Source organism: Protomyctophum bolini (assembly GCF_963924005.1).
Source record: "Protomyctophum bolini genome assembly, chromosome: 8".
Taxonomy (NCBI): domain Eukaryota; kingdom Metazoa; phylum Chordata; class Actinopteri; order Myctophiformes; family Myctophidae; genus Protomyctophum; species Protomyctophum bolini.
Genome location: NC_137869.1, coordinates 2,338,065 through 2,361,200, shown reverse-complemented (window position 1 = coordinate 2,361,200; position 23,136 = coordinate 2,338,065). Strand labels below are relative to the sequence as shown.

General features: G+C 49.8%; 1 protein-coding gene across 1 annotated transcript in view; it reads left to right on the top strand.

Moving 5' to 3' along the window:
• Nucleotides 1–17,151, top strand: part of LOC308319538 (uncharacterized protein) — a 25,076-nt gene extending 7,925 nt beyond the window's left edge. Inside the window, exons 3-8 of the mRNA XM_080769643.1 lie at nt 358–553; nt 5,651–5,782; nt 7,005–11,348; nt 12,140–12,602; nt 13,819–14,025; nt 15,032–17,151. Of these exons, the coding sequence (XP_080625769.1) occupies nt 358–553; nt 5,651–5,782; nt 7,005–11,348; nt 12,140–12,602; nt 13,819–14,025; nt 15,032–15,596 (5,907 nt within the window). The 3' untranslated portion in view covers nt 15,597–17,151. The remainder of the gene's footprint in view (nt 1–357; nt 554–5,650; nt 5,783–7,004; nt 11,349–12,139; nt 12,603–13,818; nt 14,026–15,031) is intronic.
• Nucleotides 17,152–23,136: the final 5,985 nt, after the last annotated feature.

The following is a 23,136-nucleotide window of genomic DNA, read 5'->3' as shown; positions in this document are numbered from 1 at the left end:
AGTTTGAATCTATAATCTTGTCACGTCTGGCGTGATTATTGGTTTTACACACCCTTTAGTCTTGAACACACACACACACACACACACACACACACACACGCACGCACACACACACACACACACACGCACACACACACGCCCCCTCTCCGAAGCTGAGTTTGACAACCTTTTTACCCTTCTTCAATTCCTCTCTAATGTCAACGCCATAACGCTGAGCCCTCAGTAACTGTAACGACGTGTGTGTGTGTTTCTCTGTGTGTGTGTGTGTGTCTGTGCGTGTGTGTGCGTGTGTGTGTGTGTGCCTTGCGTGTGTGTGCGTGTGTGTGTGTGTGTGCCTTGCGTGCGTGCGTTCCCCAGGCCGTGCCCACTGACTCGGACGGAGAGGCGGTGCCCGCTCTGGGCCAGCGCTCCCGGTGTCCCGTGCCCAACGTCCCGTCCACTCTGGACAAACACACCAACTGGAGCGGAGCGCTGCCCCTCCCCACGCCGGAGGAGAGGATGAAGAGCCACTCCCTCGTGGTGGAGTCCTGCCTCATCCCCATCAACGTCACTGGTGAGTTACTGTTAGTCCTGCCTCATCCCCATCAACGTCACTGGTGAGTTACTGTTAGTCCTGCCTCATCCCCATCAACGTCACTGGTGAGTTACTGTTAGTCCTGCCTCATCCCCATCAACGTCACTGGTGAGTTACTGAATACTGCCTCATCCCCATCAACGTCACTGGTGAGTTACTGTTAGTCCTGCCTCATCCCCATCAACGTCACTGGTGAGTTACTGACCTCATACGGTACGGCACGGTTTCAGACGAGGTTCTCAGAACCTATTTCCGGCCCTGCTTTTGAGGTAGTAGGCCTACTAACACTGAGTTCACAGCACTCGGAGCACTGACCGGAGCGAGGAGAAGCACACAGCCTGTCTGTCAGCCACACAACACAACACATTTTAAACTCCTAAGTGAAGCACACAGAAACACTATGGTGTGTGTGTGTGTGCGAGAGAGAGCCATGATTTATTGTAAATTGTCAGAACAGAAGCACAGTATTATGAGGCTATTAATGCTACTGGAGATTAATAGAGTTTTGTTTTATACTCGGACAGTGGTGTGTACACTACTACACTAGACATTTTTTTTTCTTTTCCAGGGCAAGGCATTAGGCATATATCATTACTAGAAATGTGCTGTACACAATACTACACATTGGAAGAATTAAATTCAACTATAGCACAACGGTTAAATGATTTGTATTTGCACATTTCTTGATGTTGACAACTGGACTGGATGTTATGGCACAGTTTGCTCAATCTGCTCAAGAGGATTTTTTTATTGATTGAAATATTTATTAACAGTTTGCAGAATTACAGTACATTTCAAGCACAAACTCAATACAAAGACTGTTAACTGTGAGTGGAGTGGACGACCCAATTAAGCATTACACTTGTTTACAACAGGGTCCACATTGTTCAATTCATCAAAACATTTAGAGACATACAAATAGACACTTCTATGTAGTCAAGGAACAGAACAGGAATTCATCATATAGGAGGCAAAAAGGGAAAAGAAACATATACAGTGAGGGGAAAGGGGGGGGGGGGATTCATATTTTACAGAGGCCAGTTTCGAATTGCAGCCGTCCGTAGGTGCCCTTTGAGAGCGGTTTTGAAGGAGTCTAGGGATTCACATGTCTTAATGACTGTTGGTCACTGTAATTGCAACCGACACTCATGTTAAATGCTATATATTCAAAAGGTGGGTTATCATTTTAGCATCATATGAGCTTTACGAGATATTCTTTTCTCTTGCAGTTTATTAAGCAAGACTTAATAACAGGTTCTTGAAAGTTCTGGGTTCTGGTCATATGGAAGCAGAACTGGTTCTTGTTCCACTCTATAGTGCATGGGTTTTCAACAGGTTGTCCGTGGACCACTGGTGATCCGTGGAGGTATTGCATGTGGTTCCTGACCATGCATTTAGTATAATGTAGGATTTGTTGATTTGTTTTAAATGTTCTTTCCACTAGTTGAGAAACCGTGAACCGAATGACCTGGTGACCTGTGATGAGTCCGTCCATGTAGTCATTTTACTGACAAGTTGGAGTTCAAGAAATTCAACAGAAAAAGGGAGTTAGAATCTCAAGAAGGGGGAAGTGCACCGGATTGTCTGGTTGAGTCATTATTATATTAGGACATTTTACCAGTAGTAGTCAACGGTTGAGAAACAGTGGGATGTATTTTATACACATGGGATGCATAGCAAGTGTTAACCCATTCTGACCTGAGATCAGATTCATACGAGGTTTCCACTGGACACACACTGGTCTGATTAACCCATTCTGACCTGAGATCAGATTCTAGAAAAATGTCAGTCGTTCTTCGATTTTTCAAAAATAGCAGACCTACAAGCTCATAGCGCGCCACTCGGTGGCACGCTATGAGCTTGTAGATCTGCTATTTTTCAATAGCTAAAGCATGACATGATGCTAACACCAAAATGGGTGCCCGTTCAGAATGGGTTAATTTACAAAAGCACTAATCTTAGGCCATATCCCCATTTATAATTGCTGTATTATAGTGTTTACATTCCCAGTATAGAGAAACTGAACCAAACTATTCGGGCAGATTTGTTGCTATTCAGCCCTTAACTAATTTAATCCTCAGACCTCCGCTGCTAACAGAAAGCTTTAACTATAGTGCGATAAAAAGCAGGACATACTGCGTGACATCGTCCTGGAGGAGAGTTCCCTCTGAATGTGCAAAGTCACGCTTTTGTGCCCCAAATTAACTTCCCGACGGTTGGACACTTTCTCTCTCTGTGTGTGTGTGTGTGTGTGTGTGTGTGTGTGTGTGTGTGTGTGTGTGTGTGTGTGTGTGTGTGTGCTAGTGTGTGGGTTGCAGAGGGGCCAAGGTGCTGCCACATGAATGCCAATTAGTCCCATCCGACCCTCCTCCCCCCTCCACCCCCAGCACATACTTACTTAACACATTCTGACCTGAGATCAGATTCATACGAGGTTTCCACTGGACACGCACTGGTCTGATTATAACCCATTCTGACCTGAGATCAGATTCTGAAAATGTCAGTCGTTCTTCGATTTAAAAAAAAATAATAGCAGACCTACAAGCTCATAGCGCGCCACTCGGTGGCGCGCTATGAGCTTGTAGATCTGCTATTTTTCAATAGCTAAAGCATAACATGATGCTATAACACCTAAAGGGGTTCCCGTTCAGAATGGGTTAACCCATTCAGGCCTAAGGACAGATTCTAAGAAAAAAGTCTTCTATAAATCCTGACAGTTTTTATACGTATATATGTTTCTATATGTCAGTTTGTTCTCAACCAGGACCCCCAGAATGATCTGTATCTGGCTGCGGACCCCCCATCTGAACATATGTTGTTCCAGGGACCCCCCCCCCACCCCTCCCCCCACCCCACCTGCCCAGAAACAATGATTTGAGTTAAGAACGTTCGCTCTGAAAGAATATTATACTCGGGTTAGATTCGCGCCACATTTTCACGATTTGTCCAAAAAAATATTGCGGATCTTGAAGCTCGTAGCGCGGCAACTCGGTGCCGCGCTATACGAGCTTGTAGATCTGCTATAAAAAAGGGGGTTCCCGTCCGCAAAGGCTTAACTCCCACACACTGAGTCAAAGGAGGTCCGTCCGTCCGTCTGTCCGTCCGTCCGTCAGTCAGTCAGTCAGTCAGTCAGTCAGTCAGTCAGTCAGTCCGTCTGTCCACCCGCGGGACCGTCTGTGGTTTGAGTCAGAGACGAGCTGAGGAACAATATTTGCTGGAGGAAATAAAGTGCAGTCATTTCTTTCCTCGGGGGAGTTTGGCCGAAGGGTTAAAAGCTCCTCCCGGCCTCTCCGATCACAGGCTGGTCATGGAGCGCTCACTGAGACGGGGATTTATGTCCTAACGAGACTCTGTCCCTCTGCGAGAGAGAGACAGAGAGACACAGAGAGAGACAGAGAGAGAGAGGCGAGGAAGGTAAGAGGACAGATGCAGCATAATAAGTCTCTTCCAGGCTACTAGATTTGTATGCGGGATACTTGGGTTGGGTTATTGGTATATGGTTATATTGGATAGTGCTTTTTTACCAGGATCAAATATCGCTCTCCTTTTTGTGACGTGTGTGTGTGTGTGTGTGTGTGTGTGTGTGTGTGTAGTGTGTGTGTGTGTGTGTGTGTGTGTGTGTGTGTGTGTAGTGTGTGTGTGTGTGTGTGTGTGTGTGTGTGTGTGTGTAGTGTGTGTGTGTGTGTGTGTGTGTGTGTAGTGTGTGTGTGTAGTGTGTGTGTGTGTGTGTGTGTGTGTAGTGTGTGTGTGTGTGTGTGTGTGTGTGTGTGTGTGTGTGTGTGTGTAGTGTGTGTGTGTGTGTGTGTAGTGTGTAGTGTGTGTGTGTGTGTGTGTGTGTGTGTGTGGGGTATGTGTGTAGTGTGTACGGCAGAAGATCCAAAGTGTTCTTTTAACTCGGGTGTATAAAAGAAAGACCCAGTTTGATCTGTTTCCTGTTCTCCGTGTTGGTTGAACCTGTACACCTCTTCAGGAATGCACGGTATCACCTCAGCATGTATTATAATGTTAGCGGGGGGGTCCCCCCCACCCACCCAGAGAGGGGGGGTTTCCCCCCCCCACCCACCCACCCACCCACCCAGAGAGGGGGCGTCTCCCCCCCCCCCCCCCCCCCCCCCCCACAGAGAGGGACTGGGTGGCAGTCGATCAGCCGGTTTAACCCGTCCTAGTGGGTGGGAACGGGAACCCCCTTTTGGTGTTTTAAGCATTATGTAATACTTTAGCTATTGAAAAACAGCAGATCTACATGAAGCTCTGCCGCTATACGAGCTTGTAGATCTGCTATTTTTGGGAAAAAATCGTGAAAATGTGGCACAAATCTTTGAATATATATGTATATATATATATATATATATATATATATATATTCTTTCAGAGCAAACGTTTATAACTCAAATCTTTGCTACTGGGGGGGGGGGGGGGGGGGGGTCCCTGGTCGGAGGCCAGTTACAGATAATGTTGAGGGTCCTTGACATGATATTGTTTGAGAACGACCGACATAAAAACATGAGGTTTTTCAGAAAACTCTCATGATTTGGAAGCCATCTGTAGATATGATATGATAACAGCATCCTAAGGTTAGCAAGGAATATCACCTCTACTACTAAGCATGTGTTGTATGGAGAATATAGGTTGCTGCCTTCAGGAAGGAGATATGGTGTACCACCAGCATACAATAAGGTCAGACTAAAGAGGTCCTTAATTGTCCACCAGTCGACCTTGAGGCTTAATCAGGAGATGTAGTAGCCACAGGATAATCTAAGCGGTGGATATTGCTCATGTCTTTATGTATGTAAATTGTCTTGTTCTTTGTGTTTGTATATGTGTTTCTGCATACTTGGCTGCTGTGTCACAAGACAAATTTCAGTGTGAACTGACAATAAAGTACTATATCATATCATATCATATCATATCATATGGTCCTCAGGTCAAAATGGGATAATGTCTCCCCCCCCCCCCCCCACACACACAGAGAGGGGGGGTTTCCCCCACCCCCAGTCAGTGGATGCTCTCGGTGGTCTAAAACAAAGCGTCCTCAGAATAATGTCCCCCTCCTCTTGTCTCCGTCCCCCTCCTCAGGCCTGGGCTTCGACAGAGACGCCAGTGTCCGCTGCTCCCTGGTCCACTCTGCGTCCGTTCTGCAGAGGAGGAGGAAGCTGAGGCGCCGGAAGACCGTGGCGGGCGTCCCCCGACAGCTGCAGCGAGACGCCGGTATGTAGGAGATGGCAACCGGCACGCACACACGCACGCACGCACGCACACACGCACGCAACACACGCAATGCACGCAATGCATGCACACAATACACGCACGAACGCACGCAATGCACGCAATGCACGCACGCAATGCACGCACGAACGCACGAAATGCATGCAATGCATGCAACGCACGCAATGCACGCACACACGCACGAAATGCATGCAATGCATGCAACGCACACACGCACGCACGCACACAACGCACGCACACAATGCATGCACGCAATGAACGCACGCACACACGCACGCATGCAACGCACGCTCGCAACTGATAGTCTGACAGACAGACAGTCACACTGGAATGTGTGCTCTTGTTGTCTGGCTCTTTGGGAATGTTTGTGGAATTCTTACTGTACACACGTGTGTGTGTGTGTGTGTGTGTGTGTGTGTGTGTGTGTGTGTGTGTGTGTGTGTGTGTGTGTGTGTGTGTGTGTGTGTGTGTGTGTGTGTGTGTGTGTGTGTGTGTGTGTGTGTGTGTGTGTGTGTGTGTGTGTGTGTGTCATGTTATTTAGATTTTCCACAAGCAATGTGACATAAGTATATGTATATGTCATCATTCTGTCATATATGTATAGATATACAGCAGGTATGATATGATATATGATATTCTAATCTAGATAATCAACTAAATAAAATAAAACATAAAATGCTGCTTTTGACTGATTTCTTTGGGTCAAAACGATTCCTCAATAATCAGACGACATTCTAACTGTATTATTATTATTATTAATCAGATGTATTAGTGAAAGTGAAATGAGTCTGTAAAAGGTGTCCAGTGTTTGAAGATGTTTCTTTCTTCAAAGCTAAAAGACGATAGTATCCTCTTGACCTGAGATAGAGATGGTGTGTCTCTCCACACATCTCTACGATAGAGAGAGAGAGTGTCTCTACAATAGAGGGAGTGTCTCTACGATAGAGAGAGTGTCTCTACGATAGAGAGAGTGTCTCTACGATAGAGGGAGTGTCTCTACGATAGAGGGAGTGTCTCTACGATAGAGAGAGTGTCTCTACGATAGAGGGAGTGTCTCTACGATAGAGGGAGTGTCTCTCCACACATCTCCAGATCCACAGCATTCATTTCTCTCTCAGATTCCACCAGTTTTCGCCTCAATGTATTCTTGTGTTCACCCTCTCTCCCCCCCTCCCCCCCCTCCTCCTCGGTTCCGTCCCTCCAGACTCAGACGACTCTCCCGGGTCCAGAGAGAGGACGGTGCAGGTCCACCAGCACCACGCCAGCCTGGACACCACGGGGACCAGCCAGGACCACCTGGAGCTGACCTCGGGGTCCGGGAGCAGCCGCCTGGGCAGCGGGACCAAGGACTCCGGCTGCCAGACGGAGGAGTTCCTCCTGGCGTCCGGGGGGTCGTCCAGCACCGGCCCCTCTCGGAGGAGGATCCGGGCCCACAGAGGAGGTGGGGGAGGGGCCTCGCTGTCCCTGCCCCCCCTGTCCCTGTCCTATTCCGCCGGGAACGTCTCCTCCCTCCTCACGCCCGGAGGAGGAGGAGGAGACGAGATGCTGAGCGGCGCGCGCCTCCGCTCGCGGAGCCTTCCCCGCGAGGGCAGCGGGCGCCCGGCGGCGACCGGCGAGACCCGCCGGCCGCCGCGCCACAGCGACGACGACGAAGACGAAGACGAGGAGGAGGAGCTGTCCCGCTTCGACGCGGAGGAGGAGGAGGAGGAGGAAGAGGTGGAGGACGAGTTCCTGTGCCTCGTCCCCGCAGAGCTGAAGGAGGAGGAGGACGAGAGGCGGGCGCCGGCCGGGCGGGCCGACCGCTCGCTGCAGTACCACCACCGCCGCCACCAGGAGGCCTCGCCGGAGCACGGCGGCTGGATGGAGAGCAGGGGCCGGCGGCCGGCGGCCATGGCGATGCTGGGCGGAGCCGACATGATGGGCAGCTGTGAGATGTCGTCCAGCTCGGACACGTTCAGCAGCCCGGTGCACGGGGGGGGGCCTCCGGGGGGAGGGGGAGGGGGCGGGGGGGGCCTGCCGGGCGGGCGGGGGGACCACCACCACCACCACAAGGACGACCACCAGTCGTCCAGCGGGAACTGGAGCGGCAGCAGCTCCACGTGTCCCTCGCACACCTCCGACACCGTGCCGCCGCACGCCGGCTCGCCGCCGCTCACAGGCTCCTCCCACTGCGGCGGCTCGGAGCTGTCGCTGAACGCGGCCGGCGGCGGCGTGCGCGACATGGACGCGTCGGCCGCCATGTTGGAGCCGTACGGCGGCGGGATGAGGACGCAGCGCGCCGGCTCCTACTCCTCGGCCGCCATGGACCTCCTGGAGGACGCCGGCGTGGGGACGGCCAGCGACGGCGAGTGGAGCTACCCGCTGCACCCGGAGGACGACCAGGCCCCGCCCCCAACCCGCCGCCACCACCACCACCACCCCCAGGAGGACTTCAGCCCCGAGCCCCCCGCCGGAAGCCCGCGGGGCGAGGGGGGTGAGTGCGGCAGCCTGGGCTGCCCCAGCTTCGCCAGCATGGCCACCTACGAGAGCAGCTACTCCGACAGCGCCAGCGTCAACAACAAGCCGCCGTCGGACACCGTGTCACACTACTCGGTGGACACCGAGGGGTACTACACCTCCATGCACTTTGACTGCGGCCTCAAGGAGAGCCGGAGCTTCACGTACGGCGGCCACTACGCCGCGGGCAGCCACCACCACCACCACCCCAGCCTCCACCCCGACCACCACCACCACCCCAGTCTCCACCCTGACCACCACCACCACCCCAGCCTCCACCCCGACCTGCTGCTGGGAGGCGGGATGGACAGCCTGAGCCGGCGCTGCGTCTCCCTCAGGAGGCCCCGGGCCAAGCCCTCCCCGCCTCAGAGGAGCTCCTCCCTGAGGAAGATCTGCAGCGAGGGGAACCTCCTCCTGGACGACGACGACCCAGACGAAGAGGAGCAGCGGATGAGAGAGCCCAAGATGTGCTGCGGCCAGCAGCCGGCCCACCTGTCCTCCAACGCCATCCTGGAGAGGAAGCTGCAGCTGAACCTGCTCTCCTCCTTCCCCCCGGGGGGCCGGCGCGGCCTGGCCGTGCCCCCGGCGGAGGAGAGCCTGTTCCTGGGCCGGAGGTCGGGCGAGGCGTGGGCCGAGCTGCCCGACAGCGGCGGCGGCGCGCTGGGCCTGCTGGGCTCGGCCGACGCCCACTCCTTCAAGGACCAGGGCGCCGTGCAGGCGGACTACGCCGACCTGTGGCTCCTCAACGACCTGAAGGCCGGCGGCGCCGACCCGTACCGCTCGCTGTCCAACTCCAGCACCGCCACGGGAACCACCGTGGTGGAGTGTGGAGGAGGAGGAGGAGGCGTGCGCTCCTCCCAGGAGGGCTGCTGTTCTGAGGAGTCGCAGCAGACCTCCCGGGCCACCACGCCCTCCTCGCTGCCCCCCCCCTCCTCCTCCTCCTCCTCCTCCGCGGCATGCGGGGAGGTGGGCGTGGGCGGCGTGGGCGGCGGCGACTTCAAGCTGCCGTCGTCCCCCGAAAAGCTGGCGGGCCTGGCGTCCCCGTCCAGCGGCTACTCCAGCCAATCGGAGACGCCCACCTCGTGCTTCCCGAGCTCCGCCTTCTTCCCCGTCAGCCCGCTGTCGCCTCCCCCGCCCCCGCCGGGCGGCAAGAGGAAGCCCAAGGTCCCGGAGAGGAAGTCGTCACTCTCCATCATGTCCTCCACCTCCTCCACAGAGCCGGAGCTGCCCGCCGTAGCGCCCACGCACCTGGACCCGAAGGGGCTTCACGAGGCCGTGGGCGCTCACAGGAACCACCCGATGCACCCGAGCAAACCCAAGGCCGTCGCGGCCGCTGCCGCGAAACGGCCGATGACCCCGCCCTCCTCCCAGCTGTCCGCCGGCGTCCGCTTCATGGCCATCACCCCCACGGTGCTGCACGCCGTCCAGCTGCGCTCCGTCAGCAGGGAGCCTGAATGCATCCGCGCTGACAACAAACTGGGCGCAGACGCAGTGCCCCCGCCGGCCGCCCAGCAGCCGCTGCTCTCCGCCAGCAGGTCGCTGGTGGACTTCAAAGCTTCCCCGCGGCTCTGCGGCCGCTCGTATCCTCACAGCGCCTCGTCCGAGTGCTGCGAGTCGCTCTTTCTGGCGGAGGAGGGGGACGCGCCGTGGCCCACGGCGTGCGGCGTGGCCGGCGAGGCAGAGCCCAGACGGGACGGACAGGATCCACCGGACGCTTCGGAGGAATTCAGACCGCCGTCGGATAAGAGATCGGGACGGGATCTCTTCTGCCTCGACGGCACGGCATCCTCCGCCGCTGCCGCCCCCCGGGAAGGAGGAGAGGTGTCCTTGGAAGACTCCTTGAAAGACTCCTTGGAAGACTTCTTGGAAGACTTCTTGGAAGACTCCTTGGAAGACTTCTTGGAAGACTCCTCGGAGGCGCCCCCGCCCCCCGAGGCGTCGTTGGACGAGGAGGCGGCCTCGCGGTGTGCGAGCGCCGCGGGCTCTGCTCCTCTCCCCGTCGAGCACGACAAGGACGACGCGGCCGAGAGACGCGAGGGAGAAGAAGAGCCCGCCTCCGGTTATCAGTCGGACGCATCGCCGGCAGTCAGTGATGTCGCCGACAGAGACATGGGATACGAGTCCTCGGGGGTGTCGGCCTGCAGCGGCTCGCAGGACAGCAAGGACGGATCCACAGCCGACAGAGAGGACGGATCCACAGCTGACAGAGAGGACAGATCCACAGCTGACAGAGAGGACAGCAAGGACGGATCCACAGCCGACAGAGAGGACAGATCCACAGCTGACAGAGAGGACAGCAAGGACGGATCCACAGCCGACAGAGAGGACAGATCCACAGCTGACAGAGAGGACAGCAAGGACGGATCCACAGCTGACAGAGAGGACAGATCCCCAGCTGACAGAGAGGACGGATCCACAGCTGACAGAGAGGACAGCAAGGACATATCCACAGCTGACAGAGAGGACATATCCACAGCTGACAGAGAGGACAGATCCACAGCTGACAGAGAGGACGGATCCACAGCTGACAGAGAGGACGGATCCACAGCTGACAGAGAGGACAGCAAGGACATATCCACAGCTGACAGAGAGGACATATCCACAGCTGACAGAGAGGACAGATCCACAGCTGACAGAGAGGACATATCCACAGCTGACAGAGAGGACAGATCCACAGCTGACAGAGAGGACGGATCCACAGCTGACAGAGAGGACAGATCCACAGCCGACAGAGAGGACAGATCCACAGCTGACAGAGAGGACAGATCCACAGCCGACAGAGAGGACAGCAAGGACAGATCCACAGCCGACAGAGAGGACATATCCACAGCCGACAGAGAGGACAGATCCACAGCTGACAGAGAGGACAGCAAGGACAGATCCACAGCCGACAGAGAGGACATATCCACAGCCGACAGAGAGGACAGATCCACAGCTGACAGAGAGGACAGCAAGGACAGATCCACAGCTAACAGAGAGGACATATCCACAGCTGACAGAGAGGACAGCAAGGACAGATCCACAGCTGACAGAGAGGACTTCTGCACCACAGGTAACGTAACTAACACATACGCATTCATGCGTTCATTCATTCTTTCCTGACATATTTGCATGTTTGCAAAATAAAATGTATGTGTTTGTTTTTTTTGTAATATGTTTAATTTGTTTTTCTTTGTTTGTGAGAGAGCTGGTAATAAACAAAGCAGTATCGTAACAATCATATTGTATCGTAAAAGAAACTCATCGTAAAAGGACGTTCAAATAAAATGTAATAGAAACAGTATAGAAGATATAAACAATAGATGAAAACTAAGGAACTGCAGTGTTCTGGGAGTTGGAGATAATGTGCACTAGTCTAAAAACTAAACACGTTTCCTTCTGATTCTAGGGACAGAAAGACAACCTGTCCCTGATTACCTGAGATTAAACCATTCATTGCTTTGTAAACTAATAGCATTTTGTAATCATTACCCTTCTGGCATCTGTCTTTTTGTTTTTTGTTTTAAAATTTAAAAAGAATGTGGTCACGGGATATGGGAGCTGATAAGGTCGACTTTGAACGAACAGGCCACTACCGTTTGGTGGCTACACTGTTTGTGGGTCAACAGACCAACGTTTTTTAAATAAAGAAAACATGTCAAAAGATGTTATACTGTACACACAAACAAAGAAATTCCGTTGTTCGGCTATTTTCACTATAGTTTGGGTCCCGGGGCAAACGTTGAATCTCTCTTTTGGGTCTTGACCAACTGTCCTGTGAGAAGTTTTGGGAAGCACTGACTGACTGTACTACAGTATGTTGTTAAATATCATTATTATAATAAACTTCATTCATTTTAACAGAATCTACAGCAGAGGACACCGCCATGTCCCCTCCGAGTGAGGACAGCCCAGTAGACGAGACTACCATGTCCGTTCCGAGTAAGGACAGCCCAGCAGAGGACACTACCATGTCCCCTCTGAGTAAGGACAGCCCAGCAGAGGACACTACCATGTCCCCTCTGAGTAAGGACAGCCCAGCAGAGGACACTACCATGTCCCCTCTGAGTAAGGACAGCCCAGCAGAGGACACTACCATGTCCCCTCTGAGTAAGGACAGCCCAGCAGAGGACACTACCTTGTCCCCTCTGAGTAAGGACAGCCCAGTAGAAGACACTGCCATGTCCCCTCTGAGTAAGGACAGCCCAGTAGAAGACACTACCAAGTCCCCTCCGAGTGACGACACCCCAGCAGAGGACAACGACAGTGTCTTTCTGTCCCCCACCAAAACACGCACCACAGAGGACCTGTTCGCCATGATTCACAGGTAGCAGGACAGCACTAGGGCTTTCACTTCTAGTGATGTTTACTACTTGACTAGTTTTTTAACTAGTCAGAGTTATTGAATCCATTAATAAAATGTGCCCAGCAATATATACACGGAGCACTTTTACCGACGGTTGTTGTTCCAGATGTGGCTAGCAGACTAGCGACTGGACAGCGGGGGCCCGTCTAACACATAACCTTTTTTCTTAATAATTCGGCGGGATGATTTAGAGTTATTAACGTTTTTACATTTTCGATGGCATCTCACTGTTGCGCAACATCGAGGATTGCTCTCAACAGCGCGCTGTGGAGCGATGCGAGTAGTTTTGATATCATTAAATCTCCGTCGTTTTCTTTTTTAATCAATCTCCATCTTGGGCATCAGACCGTACTATGTACCCGGACGTCCTGGGACTTTAACTACCTATTATGGAAAAAACTTTTAAAACAAATATTCTTTTGTTTTTTATTATAATATTTTGTACATTTAAAAACTGTGTACATTGGTGACTATATATATTAATCTAGCATTCTAGCTGAGGCCTACAAAAGAGAAACATGGCCAAAGCATGTTCCGGGGGTCCCCAGCCAAAAACGTTGAGAACCCCTGAACTAGTCAACTAGCAGCAGCAACGTCAACTAGTGGATTTACTGGTTGACTAGTTGAATAGTCGACTAGTTGAATAGTCGGCTAGTTGCTTAAAGCGTTTAGAGGTTTGGGTTGTTTTCTTACCTTATTATGGGCAAACTAGTCCATTCCATGAGTTATTTCGTTCCGTTGTGTTGTTTATTATTTAATGTTAGTTTTAATTATTTATTATTCGAATAAATAAACCATGTAGATGTGCGTGCGCACTGCGCAGACACACAACATTGAATGAATAGTTTATTTCCATCTTTCAGAGAGGGAGATATTACACAAAAACAGTTCACTTTTTTCTTTTTTAGGTAGATCGAAAAGGCATTAAAAAAACCTTAGGTTTCGTTTTTGACTCTCTATCCTGATTGGACGAAGGCTTAGGTCCCACAGCCAAAAACGAAACCTAAGCTTTTTTGAGTGAAATCACTGAATATACCTTTAAACAAACAAAAAACAAAAACAGACAACGAGAAACAAGGAGGAAAAAAGGTCAAAAACAGACAAAGCTAAAATGTTATACTTCAGTCCAACACTAGATGGAGCCCAACCTTCCCGTGTGTGTTTCCCCCCCGCTCAGGTCCAAGAGGAAGTTGTTGGGCAGGAAGGACTCCGGCGAGATGAGCGCCAAGACCCGCCTCGGAGGCAGCAGCGTGGCGCCGGGGGGCGGGGCTCCCCCCACGCCGCCGGGCGCCGCCGCCGTGACCACTCCCCCCTCCTCCCCGGCCCCGCCTCCCTCGCCCATGACGCCCACCGGCCAGCAGAGGGCCGCCGGCAACATCTACAGGTATAGATAGGGCCGCCGTCGACCATTACAACATTTAAAGATGGAGTGCCACAATTATTATATTTTTCCAGTTTTTCATGTCTATGAGGTGACAGTACTTCATTAGAAACCCTGGAGTCGTTTTTATGTGCAATGATGTATTCCCTTTGTATTTAGGGTTTCTTCCTGGAGGCTGAACCCTTGACAGTCAAACGTGCCAATGAAAAAAAACAGCAATATAGTGACATCACATTATCAGCCCCTCCCCTAACCCCTCCCCCTTTTATCATACAACTACAGCTGTGGGTGCGGCTTCAGTTCAGGTGGATCACCACCCATCACCACCCACCAGGCAAACCAGGCACACTTATTTTTTTTTATTTTTTTCAATAATATTTTTATTGAGGCATACTTAATGAACTGGTGGGCGTGTCCACATAAAAACGACATTTTAACAAATATACTGTACACCTTTTAGAAAAACGTCTTCCTCCTTAGATAACAATAAGACCTGATGATCATGTTTTAGTGTGGGAACTCCATCTTTAAGATTAATAATGTCACACAAATCATATTGACTGAGGCCGTTTCTAAAAGATAAAATAAAAACTGAAAAACCCACGTATCCATGTCAGTGATGCTCAACCTCAGTCTAAATTGCATATTATAACATATAACAATAGACTGTAATTATGGCCTACTGTCCGGTGGCTGTGGCTCAGGAGGTAGAGCAGGTCGTCCAATGATGCCTGTGGTCGGCGGTTCGAATCCCGGCTCCTCCTCCTCCTCCTGTCCACATGTCGAGGTGTCCTTGGGCAAGAAGACACTTAACCCTACGTTGCCTCCAATGAGTCGGTCGGTGTGAGGCTGTGAGCTCGCCACCGTCGTTGTGTGAACGTGGGAAGTGAGGACTGTTCGCCGCTTCACCTCCCACTGAATGTATGAATGAATGAATGAATGAACGCGCTTTGAGCACTTGTGAAAAAGCGCTATAAAAATAAAAATGCAACTCCTTCTCCTCCAACAGGAGCGTGAAGAAGTCCAGCACCTCCAACGAGGAGTTCAAGCTGCTGCTGCTGAGGAAGGGCAGCCGCTCGGAGCACAGCTACCGCATGTCCGCCGCCGAGATCCTCAAGAGCCCCGTGGCGCCCCACAACAAGTCGCCCCTCCTGGTCACCGCCGCCGGAGGAGGAGGAGGAGACTGGATGGCCACGGACTTCGGCGGAGGCCAGTCGGCGGGGGAGGGGGGGGGGGAGTCGCCCAGCCCGCCCTCGTCGTCCTCCTCCTCGCCCCTGCCCCCCATGATGCCCGACCTGGTGCCCAACAACCACTACTACTACTACCCCAAAGAGAGCCCCTCCTCCTCCTCCTCCTCCCCCAAAGCCTTCCACGGCGCCCCTCCTCCTCCCCCTTCCTCTTCCCCTTCTCCTTCCTCCCGCCAGGGCCGCCCGCGGATCCCGCCGCCCGCCAGCAGCAGCCGCTACGGCGCGCGCGGCGGCCGCCTCTACGCGGCGCCCATGCAGGCCATCTCGGAGGGCGAGGCCGAGAACTCGGACGGGAGCCCCCACGACGAGCGGCCGGCGCTGGCGTAGAGGACGATCCCTGCTGCGCCGCCCGCCCGCTGGCGTAGAGGACGATCCCTGCTGCGCCGCCCGCCCGCTGGCGTAGAGGACGATCCCTGCTGCGCCGCCCGCCCGCTCCGCCAGCCGTTAGTTACTCTTTCACAAAGAGGTGTGATCTCAGTGTTTTTTTATATATAGAAAAGCAGCAAATGCTCAAACTCTGGCGCTCATGGAAACGCAGTGTACGTTGACTCGCGTGTGTCGCCAGAAGGAGAACGTGACCCTTGACATGTACAGTACCGTGTACAGTACCCCGAGCCCCTGTGAGGTTCCTTGACGGGTTTTTTTAACGACGTCAACCTGCGTTTGACTGTTATCGTCGCTGTCTGTCGGGCAAGAAACCTTGTATCTCCAATATTTGAAGTTTTTATGTTTTGTTTTTGTTTTGTTTTGTAAATGAATGCCCTGGCCTACTTCATTCATCGCAGTAGCAAGAAATATCTCACCTAAAAAGCTGGCATCAGGTTCTTTTAAAAAAGAATAACATGAAAGTGAAGGTTTCTATCCCCGGCGACAGCTGTATGCGTAATGACTTTCGTGTGAAACGAACGCGTAGATACACGCAAGCCAGAGCCGCCGCATGTCGCTTCACCTGTTGCAGTAAAAACACACGTACACACACGACAGAGAGAGAGAGGGCATTTTTTTCCGGCATCGACATCAGCCGGACTGATTCTCGGCGGCATCAGTCCGACACTCTACCGCCAAACCCTGACGCTGACGCTAACCGCAAGCACGACGGATGTCGGACACCCCCCCCCACACAATTTCCCCGGCAGCTGCAGCCCTTTCTCCCGGCAGCGTCGCGGCCGATGCTGTTGCCGGAGAAAGCGCTCGCTCCCTCTGCGTGCACAACGCATGCCGGCTCCGTCAAAAGGAGACAACTTGAATATCACATCTATCTACTTTTCCCCACTGGTTCGTTTACTGAGACGTCTAAACGGAGACGTCACAGCCTCCTTTGGGACGTCTAAACTGCACTGTGTTCAAGACGGCGCGCGGTGGCGACGCAGGGTCGGAGGGTGCGGTTTGGAAGGGGTTTGGTAAGAAGGGAAACGGTATAATAATGGACAGTTTGTTCTTGGGTCGAGCGATGGGTTACTACTAGTAATCCAACGAAACCACCTCATCTTTTTGCACTTCACTCCTTCTAATCCGGAGAATATGGCTGATGTGATAATCAGTGGCGTGGGTCGTACGACTTAATAACGTGAATTTACCCAAAGGTCCACATCTTACTTAACCTGAGGTTAAGTAGTACCGTAGTTCACCATTCTATCTGCCCACGTATCCCTGGGTTTCTAATGAATTACCAGAGGTTAAGTAGTACCGTAGTTCACCTTTCTATCTGCCACGTATCCCTGGGTTTCTAATGAATATTGTATTTTTGTTATCCAGGGATGAGCATTATTTACTACACAACTCGTACATTTAAGTCTTGAAAAACATACACGTAAAATTGCCAAGGTGTGTTCCGCTGTTAAATCTTTCTACTTAATTGACGATTAACTGCCACAAATTCATATTTTTTTGATTGAATAGCTTCTATTTTGGGGGGGGGGGGGGGGGGGGGGGGGAAGTATAAACGTATATTTACATTTTACTGCATGTATTCTGTGAATACCTGTGCGATTAGAAACACGATTTGTATACTTTTTTGTTTTCTTTTTCGTTTTGCTGTGCTGAGTAGCTTGAGAACTATCCGTAGCGATTTGATAATCCAGTATAAAGCCAGTTTATTTTGATACTCCAGAACAGAACACTGTGAAAAAGACACTATTACTACATACAGGATTAAAACTGTGAAGCTACGATACATCCATTCCTGTTGCTGGATAGAGTTGCAGCGTTTGGTGTGATGTGGTGACGTGTTCATGACTTTGTGAGTCCCTCTGTAAGCACACAGAATATGATGTAACCGCAAAAAAAAAACAAAAAAAACAACAAGGCCGAGAGATCAGAACAACTTCAATTCACTTGCACATTTACTAAACGTAGCCCTATTTTATACAAATTTTTATAAAATTTAGAAATAGTGAAAATCTATAATATGTTCTACAAGCCAATCTACACGTTCACAAAACAGTTTGATGCGTTATGAGCTTCATGTGTATTTTTTTTAAACATTCGGAACATTTGGATTTAAATATAGGCTATATATTTTTTTTAATTGGTTTTGTAGGGGACAATTTGTCATTTTAAAAATGTTAGAAATTCTTCGGCTATAATGACCTGCCCAAAATAGGGACGCCGTTAAAACGATACATTAACTGATTTTTTTTTTTTAATTAAGAGCAGAGATTAAAAGTTGACAATCAAGAGACTAGACAACGAAGTGAGAATAAGGCACTGAAACGAGAAAAGGTTTTTTTTTTAAAGAGATTAAAAAGTGTTAAAAAGCAAGGATATTACAGACTAAAAGGAGGGGAGAGAGACGGAGGCGAACAGAGGTGGCTAAAGAACGGCGGTGGTTTAACCACGGCGTTCTATAATAGATGATAATAGAATAGGGAGGTTTTCGTAGCGGTGTTGAATGTGATGTGTTCCAGTATCGTCGTTAAAAGCATCAGGACAGAGGAAAGTGCAGGAGAGGATCGGTTAAAAGAGGCCTTTATTATTATTTTTGATGAATCGATTTGGGATTTTGAAACAAAATGTGTGTCGCGGCTTCTATCAGCTGTTGTTGTGGTGGTGGTGGTGGTGGTGTCGCACGGCGGAAATAGACGGTGAGCTAGCTTTGCGTTGCGTCGCGGTGCGTTGTTGATTTGTTATTGTTCTAGCGTCGCGACCCACCGATCCCCCCCGAAGGCTTTACGAGTACGTCCCAAAGCGTCTTGGAGAACACGGTGAAAGTGGAGGTGTGTGTGTGTGTTGGCAACGTGCCGCGACACTGTCGGTCGGTGGTGAAAACGTTGGAAGTTTTTCACTCGTGGCAAATGACATTTTGTTGTTTGCTGTTTCTACCAAATGCCCCCCTTTTTCTGCCCCCCCCCCCCCCCCCCCCCCCCCGACACTTAACCTGGTCAGTGTTGCGTGTGTAGCAGAACCCCCTCAGCGGTTGTTTGGTGGTCAGACGACAAATGAAACGGCCGTAGTAGAAAACTGTGCATCGTCGTCTCATCGTTGATTTGACCTCGCATCTCTCGCTAAACCCCCTACAGAATATTATATGAGGTCACTCGATGAGAGAGACTACACAACATGGAATAACGCTATTTTCTAAACGGCACATTCTATTCAGAGACTTATTTTGTATATATATATATATATAAAGATGATCTAATCTAATGAGACGAAATGTTAGTACGTTTATTTAAGACACTGGGCTCTGTTGAGGACTGAGTGAGCGCTAACCACTCATTTACCGTTCATCCAACGATGAAAAGCAATCGCAATAAGCTAACGGAATAAGCAAATTGGACCCGTAATATAAGGGCGGGTCTCCGATATACAGACCCCGTTAGGGGCCCATTTGGTTCCATTTTCCATTTTAATTTGCAGACCATTTTGGTCTCCTATATTCAATCGTTTAGCTGCGGGGGGACCCCTTGGAACCCCTCCTCGAGGACCTGTGTTGGGGGTCCCCGGACCTCAGGTTGAGAACCACTAGAGGCCATGACTCTATAGTCTCTACCAGAGCGATGGTACTCCACCATTATGCAACCTTCACGTGTGTGTGTGTGTGTGTCTATGGAGACGTGATGTTATGTTGGCCCACAGGAATCTCCCAATGGCGCTTCAATGTGCAGCTCTCTGTTTTCTTATGCTATAGGTAGGCACAGCGTACATGTGTTTTCTGCTAGGTAGGCACAGCGTACATGTGTTTTCTGCTAGGTAGGCACAGCGTACATGTGTGTTCTGCTAGGTAGGCACAGCGTACATGTGTTTTCTGCTAGGTAGGCACAGCGTACATGTGTTTTCTGCTAGGTAGGCACAGCGTACATGTGTTTTCTGCTAGGTAGGCACAGTGTACCTGTGTTTTCTGCTAGGTAGGCACAGCGTACATGTGTTTTCTGCTAGGTAGGCACAGCGTACATGTGTTTTCTGCTAGGTAGGCACAGCGTACATGTGATTTCTGCTAGGTAGGCACAGCGTACATGTGTTTTATGCTAGGTAGGCACAGCGTACATGTGTTTTCTGCTAGGTAGGCACAGCGTACATGTGTTTTCTGCTAGGTAGGCACAGCGTACCTGTGTTTTCTGCTAGGTAGGCACAGCGTACATGTGTTTTCTGCTAGGTAGGCACAGCGTACATGTGTTTTCTGCTAGGTAGGCACAGCGTACATGTGTTTTCTGCTAGGTAGGCACAGCGTACATGTGTTTTCTGCTAGGTAGGCACAGCGTACATGTGTTTTCTGCTAGGTAGGCACAGTGTACATGTGTTTTCTGCTAGGTAGGCACAGCGTACATGTGTTTTCTGCTAGGTAGGCACAGCGTACCTGTGTTTTCTGCTAGGTAGGGACAGCGTACATGTGTTTTCTGCTAGGTAGGCACAGTGTACATGTGTTTTCTGCTAGGTAGGCACAGCGTACATGTGTTTTCTGCTAGGTAGGCACAGCGTACATGTGTTTTCTGCTAGGTAGGCACAGCGTACATGTGTTTTCTGCTAGGTAGGGACAGCGTACATGTGTTTTCTGCTAGGTAGGCACAGCGTACATGTGTGTTCTGCTAGGTAGGGACAGCGTACATGTGTGTTCTGCTAGGTAGGCACAGCGTACATGTGTTTTCTGCTAGGTAGGGACAGCGTACATGTGTTTTCTGCTAGGTAGGGACAGCGTACATGTGTTTTCTGCTAGGTAGGGACAGCGTACATGTGTGTTCTGCTAGGTAGGCACAGCGTACATGTGTGTTCTGCTAGGTAGGCACAGCGTACATGTGTTTTCTGCTAGGTAGGGACAGCGTACATGTGTGTTCTGCTAGGTAGGCACAGCGTACATGTGTGTTCTGCTAGGTAGGCACAGCGTACATGTGTTTTCTGCTAGGTAGGGACAGTGTACATGTGTTTTCTTCTAGGTAGGGACAGCGTACATGTGTTTTCTGCTAGGTAGGGACAGTGTACATGTGTTTTCTGCTAGGTAGGGACAGTGTACATGTGTTTTCTGCTAGGTAGGTACAGCGTACATGTCTACACCGTAAAGATGTCTGGCCTTAAGAGAAATATACAAACACATCAGGCATCTCGCTGAACTTGAGACCACTCCAAGAAGCTGTTATCTTTTAATAATACACTCACACACACACACACACACACACACACACACACACACACACACACACACACACACACACACAAAGTATATAATAAATATAAGCTTCAAAATTAATAACATGAGGACTGTTTAACATTACAACAGGGTACACGACATTGGGTTATGCCTGTGAACCATCATTCCAACGATAATATATATATATATATATATATATACATATATATATGGAGAGAGATATAATGGAGACTTTTGCACTGATCAAAGTGATGTATCCTAGTGAAGATTTTCATTTTGTCTCTTGCTGTAAATCGAGGCTATTTTATTTATACATTAGAGCGTTGTTTTGTTTTGTCTTGTTTTTTCCTCCTCGTGATGGTTAGGCTTTTCTCAACGGCGTCTCACCAATGTAACCATTAATGTACAGTAAACTCCGACAGCGTGACAGCGTGTAACCAAATGGACGCCGACGCTGTGGGTCCATTTGGTTTCCGTTGTGTGTATGCCGTGCACTGTCGAGAGCTGTTAACCCATTCTGAACGGGAACCTATTTTGGTCATGTTAACATCTTACATCTACAAGCACATCTACAAGCTCATAGCGCGCCACTCTTGTAGGTCTGCTATTTTTGAAAAATCGAAGAACGACTGACATTTTTAGAATCTGATCTCAGGTCAGAATGGGTTCATCAGACCAGTGTGTGTCCCGTGGAAACCTAGTATGAATCTGATCTCAGGTCAGAATGGGTTAAATACGGTTAGTTGCGGTTTTAAAGGGGGGAGGGAGAAGTATAGTCGGTCTCGGCCAAAGGGTTTAGTTTTTAAAGGTGTTCGTGTGTTCGTGACATTTGAGCTGTTCTTATTGGTTACTTGATTGAAATGATTTTTTTTTTTTTTTTTCTTGTTCTGTCGCATGACAACGTCAGCCAATAGAAACAGGGGGATGATGATGACATGACAACGTCAGCCAATAGAAACAGGGGGATGATGATGACATGACAACGTCAGCCAATAGAAACAGGGGGATGATGACATGACATGACAACGTCAGCCAATAGAAACAGGGGGATGATGATGACGTGACAACGTCAGCCAATAGAAACAGGAGGATGACATGACAGCGTGTATACAGTAACTTATGGTACATTTCATTCACATCTCACGTGAATCTCATCTGGGAGTTTGGATTTTGTTTTTTTGTTTTTTTCTTCCTTTTGTACAAATTTGTAAATATAACTTTTAAAATCGTTGTCTCTTTTGTATAAAAAAATTAAAATAAAATGATAGAAAAAAAAAGAACAATGTTTTTCAAAAGTTTACATTAATTTCAGACCTTTGTATATTTTTGAGCTCTGCTGCAACACTTTTTCTTCTTGTATTTATTTTTAGTAAGAATTCTGTGGAAATCCCATAGTTGAAGGGGATGTAAAGAAAATCCCATAGTTTAAGGGGGTGTAAAATGATGATTTTGTTAAGATAAGGATTACGTTGTTCTAAATTCTGTTTATTTAGTAACAAACACTCTTTTATTACAGAGCTGGGAGAGATGGAGAGAACCCTATTACCGATCAAACTCTATATTCCAGCTAAATGGATATTTAGGAACCCTTATGGGTCTGTAGCTTTGAGAGGGTACAAATGGAACCAAATGGACCCTTACAGGTCTGTAACTCTGAGAGGGTACAAATGGAACCAAATGGACCCTTACGGGCCTGTAACTCTGAGAGGGTACAAATGGAACCAAATGGACCCTTACGGGCCTGTAACTCTGAGAGGGTACAAATGGAACCAAATGGACCCTTACGGGTCTGTAACTCTGAGAGGGTACAAATGGAACTCTCACAGTTACACTAACAGTGATTTTACAATATGAATTGGGGTCCCAGAGATGGGGGGGGGGAGGGGGTGGGGTCCGTATGTCAAACTGGGGGGTCCTTGGAATTTAAATGGTTGAGAGTCACTGCTAGTGCCGTATAAATCTTCTCTCATGGGGGTCCGTGGGGCTAATTAGTGTCAATTTGGGGGTCCTTGACATGAATACGTTTAGGAACTATAGCATTGATCACTATCAGAATATAGAACTATTTAACGCTTACTTAAAAAGAAAATTCTATTACCCCCCCCCCCCCCCCCCCCCTTTGAATCTTATCAAAGCCAACTGCCAGCACAACTGCAGGTTGCATAGAAACATAATGTGTATAGAAATGAATGAATGGATGGATGGATGAATAAATAAATGTGACTGCTTTAAAAATGAAAGGTGCTTCGTGTCGTCACTGTGCAATAATAATATAATATAATAATA